The 6000-nt window shown below is 31.7% G+C and overlaps 1 protein-coding gene across 2 annotated transcripts in view; it reads left to right on the forward strand.

The window, feature by feature from the left end:
• The window catches only part of LOC129808325 (E3 ubiquitin-protein ligase TRIM9), a 92164-nt gene extending 89888 nt beyond the window's left edge, over positions 1-2276 (forward strand). For both annotated transcript variants that reach the window (XM_055858169.1, XM_055858170.1), the window contains one exon: positions 1715-2276. In XM_055858169.1, coding sequence (XP_055714144.1) covers positions 1715-2007 — 293 coding nt within the window. In that variant the 3' untranslated portion in view covers positions 2008-2276. The remainder of the gene's footprint in view (positions 1-1714) is intronic.
• Positions 2277-6000: the final 3724 nt, after the last annotated feature.

Below are 6000 nucleotides of genomic sequence, written 5' to 3' on the forward strand. Positions count from 1 at the left end.
CCAATTTTTAAATGTAATTGAGTCATATCACAATGTAATTCAGCTTCTCAATCCGTTTGTGCAGCTAAATTATATCACGATAAGGTTAAATTTTATTTAAAAATAGGTGAAAAATCCCAATATCAAAGGTGCCCCAGCTTCAAAGGTGCCCCACTTCCCCCTATTGGTATTGTATTTTTTTTAAAGATTTTGTAAATGATATTATTTTATAATATTTTGAAATTGATTTTAGGACATTTCAGTTTAGCATATTTCGGGGTTAATTTTGAAACATTTTAAAATTTAATTTTCGAAAATTAATGTGTACTTAAATTACTTAACAGATTTTGGCATTGATTTTAGTACATCTTGTAAATGATTTGGCGACATTTTAATTTTGAATAAGATCTATTTTAAGATTTATTTATTTTGGGATTGTTTTTTTTGGTTTTGTGACTGGTTTTAGCATATTCTTTGACATTAATTTTAGTACATTTTGGGATTGAATTCAACATTTTTTGAGATTATTTTAAGGATATTTTGGTATTAACTTTCAGAAAATATAATATTGGTTTATGAAGACTTTCAGATTGATTTAAAGTTACACTCTAAATTATTTTAGCACATTTTGGCATTGATTTTTGAAATTTTTAATTTATTTAACGACATTTAGGTAAGATTAATTTGAGGTGTATTTTGGAATAATTTATTTTGGGATTAATATTAATATATATTGGGATTGTTTTCTATTTATATTCTCCAACTGGTTTTTTTGAGCGTATTTGAAGACTTACTTTAGGAAATTTTGGGATTACATTAGGGATATTTTGGGATTCATGTTAAAACATATTGTAAATGATTTTAAGAATGACATTTTGAGATTATCAGGTTATATTCAAGGTTATATTTTAGGATGAACTTTAGCTTATTTTGAAATTAAATTTAATATCTCTTGGAATCAAAATTGGGATTCTTTTTTTTTAACATTTAGGAACTTTTTTGGATTATTTTGGGATTTATTTTTGACCATTTTGGGACTGAAAAAAATTTGTCATTTTAATTTTCATTTAAATATAATTTTAAGTTTGATATTGAGACATTCTGTGATTCATTTTAGTAAATTTTTGTATTTATTTTAAGAAATTTTGTTATTAATTGAATATTATTAAACGATTAATAAAGGTATAATTTGGGATTCGCTTTTGTATATTTTAGAATTTATTTTGGTACATTTTGATATTGATTTTACCATATTTTGGGAGTGATTTTAGAACAATTGAGGCGCTCAGAGCAAAAAAATCTAAGTCGTATGCATTTCCCTATTAAAATAACGTTTTGTATTGCCCTGAGCTCCTCAATTTAAGATTAAGTTTGGTATATTTGGGTTAAAGTGTTGTATGTAGTACATCTTTGAACTGATTTAAAGATTTCCTCATCTTGATTGTGTATTTTGGTATTTATTTAGGGACATTTTAAAAGTGGTTTACGCGTATAATCGGATTGAATTTAGCTTCGACGATTAACAGATATGAAGAACGTTAAAAATTTTTATTTCCATTCTGTGAGTTATTTTTCCTCTATTTTTGTAGAATTCTTTAGATTAATTTATAATTATGTAAGCAATGTATTCGACATATGATAACAAATTGAAATAGACCATATCATCAAATGCATTGATACTTCCCTTCGACTTAAAAAGTAGAATACACGTAGATGTTTCGTGTTGTAATTCTAGGTAAGGATGACAAGGGATTTGCAATGTACATCGACAGACAACGTTCCTGGTTCCAGCACAATTCAGTGCACGAACGACGAGTTGAAGGTGGAATTTCCACAGGAAGCACAATTGGAGTACTTCTGGATCTGGAGCGGCACGTCCTGAGTTTCCTGGTGAACGAAATGCCTCAGGGTTCAGTTGCTTTTCGTGATCTCTACGGTGTCTTCTATCCCGCCGTCAGTGTCAATCGCGGTGTCACCCTCACCCTGCACACTGCCCTCGATGCCCCACAAATGGACTATCGCCACTAAAGTTTCCAATCTCAAGCAAAATTCATCCCTCATCTCAATGTTTCAAAGAGCCCAAAATACAAAACACTGAACGAATTTATCGCACTAACTTCACCCAACATATCTCCAAGACATTTTCGCACCACGGAGGGAAGATTCAGCTGAATTTCCTCGCATGAAATTGAAGGGGAAATTAAGTTAAATTCAATCACAAGCGTGTAAATACCCGTGAAAACATCCTTCATAGCAATTTCAAACCTACCCCTCTGCCATCCCCATTTCTCCCAAAATATCGAATTGAAAATCAAAATTAACGTCGTGAAAGTGAAGATGTTATATAAAACCGTAACGAAATATTCAATAGAACGAAGATGGAAAATTCGTTAAGAAAAAAATAGTTAAATGTCATGAATCAGTGTAATATCAAGACACCCCAAAAAATAGTCATAGAAATGAGCGTTTTATGTAATACAGCAACATCACACAAGTTTTCTTCATTCCGTGGATTATTTTTTTCAAAACTGAATAAAATATTTCTCAAGAAAAAGCAGAATGGTTATTGGATCATTTTGAATTGTTTTGTACAAATTATGATTGTATTGAATAATCATATTTAGTAAGAAAGTGTAATTCTATTTAAATTAACTTAATTATTATAACTAACAAGAATATACAATGCATAATATATAAATGTATTATATAATATATTATAAAAAAAACAATAAACAATTTCAATTATAAAATTACAATCTTCCCATTATCATCGGGTTTATAGAGTTTACGTCGCTGATAGATTTTGGTATTTAAGGTAAGTTCAAAGATTTTTTTTTAAATAATCTATCGTTCTATGGGAGTGTTAGGGCCCAAATATAAATATACTCAGGGTGATCCTAGAAAATATTTAGCTTGTAAAATGCAGCGCGAAAGGAAATTTAAGCAAAAGAACTTTTACCGATGATCCTAAGCCCACGGTATATTACAGTTTAGAATAAATAAGAACTTTGTTTTTTCTTTTGAATTTTTTTTTTACTTATCTCGTCGCAATGCTAAGAGAGGTGACCCTATTTTTGTGATTAATAAATATTATTAGGGGAATGTTGGTATGGTTCGCACAGAGTGAACGTTCAAACAATGCAAATTTTCTCTTTGTTTGCAAATAGATAGTTCGTCATTTCTTAGCCATAAGATGTATATTAGGCCATGAAACGAGATGAGAAATGCTAACTCAGCTCTTTACTAACAAAGAGAAAATTTGCATCGTTTGAAGGTTCTTTTTGTGCGAACCATGCCTACATTCCCCTATTATTATTATTATTAAATCTATACTGAAAAAATTTACAGGTTAAATATTGTCTAGGATCAACCTGAGCCTGTTTTGGCCCTATCTCTAGTCACAATTTTACTTAGGAATAAATGGTTTTAAGCTTTTTACCCTTTTTACCTTACAGTTAGAAAAACAGAAATTTTAAAACAATTTCACCAAAAGTAAACTAAAGACTTCCATTTTATGCTCTAATTGACCCCGTCTCCCCCTATAAAAACATTATCTAGCCATGTTTAGTTTTTTTGGTTTTTCTCTAAAATCGGCTCAAGCGATTTCTTTCATTTTCAGATATGCTAGCTGAGAGTCTTAACAATCTCAGTTTTGGAGGTAATCCAAAACCATGCGAACATTTTGTCCATAGACATCTATGACCAAATAAATTTTCGACATCGAATTTTCGAAAATTAAATTTAAACCACTTAGGGGAATTTCCCAAACCGAGTTGCTTACATATAGATTTTTTGGAAAGGTTTTGAAATTTACAACCCACCTGCACCAGACTTGGTCGATAATAAATCTCAAATAAAGCCCATTTTGTTTGAAAATTTTTATTTATTGTTCAAATATCTATATTTTTGATCTTGAAGCTAAACGGTAAAAGAGAGATATTGACTTTCGGTCTTCAATGACACTCCTCTTCGGTCGGAGCAATGTTTTTGAGGTTTTTCTCCGAAACGATTTCAGCCATTTCTTTTATTTTCGGATATATTTTGGAGGTAGTTCATGCGGACATTGTTTTTATCCATTGACACCTATGACCGAAAAAAATTTCGACATCGGATATTCGAAGGTCAAAGTTAAATCACTTTGGAGAGCCTATTTCTCAACCGATTTGCTTAGATTTCAAAAGTAAAACGAAAAGGATAATTCATGGAGAGTTCTATCTCATGGATTCGAGCATTTCACGAGACCTTTTATTTTCTGTAATATCGGATATGAGACCGGGGAGAGCTCCCCGGTCTCCCCTATGTAGTTTTAACATGCGAATCGAACCAAAAAGATGAGCGTTGTATGGTCAGTACTTTGTTCGTTTGCAACTGAGCTGAGGTTTCCTAGATAGCGCTGTAAATAAGCTTACTAATAAGTTTAATAATTAGTGTATGTTAACTGATGCTAATAAAAAAAAATGCTAACTGATTTTATCTTTTACCATACGCTTTTCCCTTTTCTGAAACTTATGAACAATTTATCAAAATGCTATCTAAACGTCATACATTCTTGATTCAATCTCGATGACCCGAACGAATATGGCAATAAAATTGATTTTGAACTCTAGCAAGGCCAAAGACCTTCTAAAACTTTAATTCAATTGTTCCTAATTAAATTTCAAACGTGATATACGAGGGGTGGTTCAAGGGTTATTTGAAAAATTTTAGCTCTTGATATAAATTGCAAATTCTTTCCGCAACAGTGAATGCACAAGAGAAAAATATTGTGGTCTTTTATTGTGCCAAAAAACTTCACTAGAGTAATTTGATGAAGTCAGAGAAGAAAAACATATCAATTCTATGGGGTGTAATAAATTTCAAATATGCAATCCAATTACTTTCCCCTTCGAATTTTATCCTGGTAACATTCTCTAGTTCTCTGTATCCCAATTTAAATGGTTTCGCATGACAGAATTCAGTATCTGGTGACACAGTCAGACGTTTTTACCCAGAATTTCCCTCCAAACTAACATCAAAGACATTATCCCCAAAAAACTGAAGAGGCTGTAGCAGAAAACAGAACAAACAAGTCAGAAATTCTCAATAGTATCAAAGCTTCCCCCAAAGACGCATCAAATGAAAAAATCCCAGAAATATTGGCAAAACTATAATGGATAAAATATGGAAAATAATCGACAATAACAATATTTTTCCTCTGCTTCATGGGGATATTGACGTGAGGATTGGATCTTCCCAATTTTTTTTCCCGTCACAAAACGAGCGACATTTTTGGGGAAGAAAAAGGTATGTTGTGTAAAATGGAAATTGTCGTACATGCTGACATTTATGTTTTACTCCAGTTCGACGGTTATCCTGATATATGCACCCCTGACAATATTTGGAGCTTCCACCCCCATGATTCAGTTCACCATCGCAACAATATAAGAACTTGTAGAGGAATATTTTAGGATTCACAAGTGAATTTTTGCTCCATCAAATAACCTGTAGGGGATATCAGGGATGCTTTGAATAGTAAAAAAATGTCAAAATTCAGAGAGGAATTTATGGTATCCTTGTGAGGATTAAAGGACTTTTACCGAAAAATACCATCGACTTATCTCTCTAAAAATATCACATAATGGGCAATGTTCCTTTCATTGTGACCAAAAATATTTCCTTTTTATAAATTTGTCTAAATATAAAAATAGAAATTTTGCTAAAAAACATGTTAAACTTGAACAAGAGAATTTAATTCATATTGATTTCTCCAAATGGTTTTGTTCAATTGAGTTCTGAAGAGCTTAATGCTTGGTAAAATTTCAAATCAAAACGATGCAAACCATGTTGATTTTAACACTCTGCAGTAGTTCCAATCTTTCAATAGACCATGAATTAAAAAGGAAAATAGTAGAATGAAGCTTGGAAGAGGCAAACTGAGAATGATCCTGTGTGAAAATCCCTTGTGTGTGCAATGTGGTAAAATTCTCCCAGAATTAATCTCCTTTTTCACTCTCTGGGTCTGCTTTTCCGGGGGCCAATTGA

This window comes from Phlebotomus papatasi, chromosome 3 (assembly GCF_024763615.1).
Source record: "Phlebotomus papatasi isolate M1 chromosome 3, Ppap_2.1, whole genome shotgun sequence".
Lineage (NCBI taxonomy): Eukaryota > Metazoa > Arthropoda > Insecta > Diptera > Psychodidae > Phlebotomus > Phlebotomus papatasi.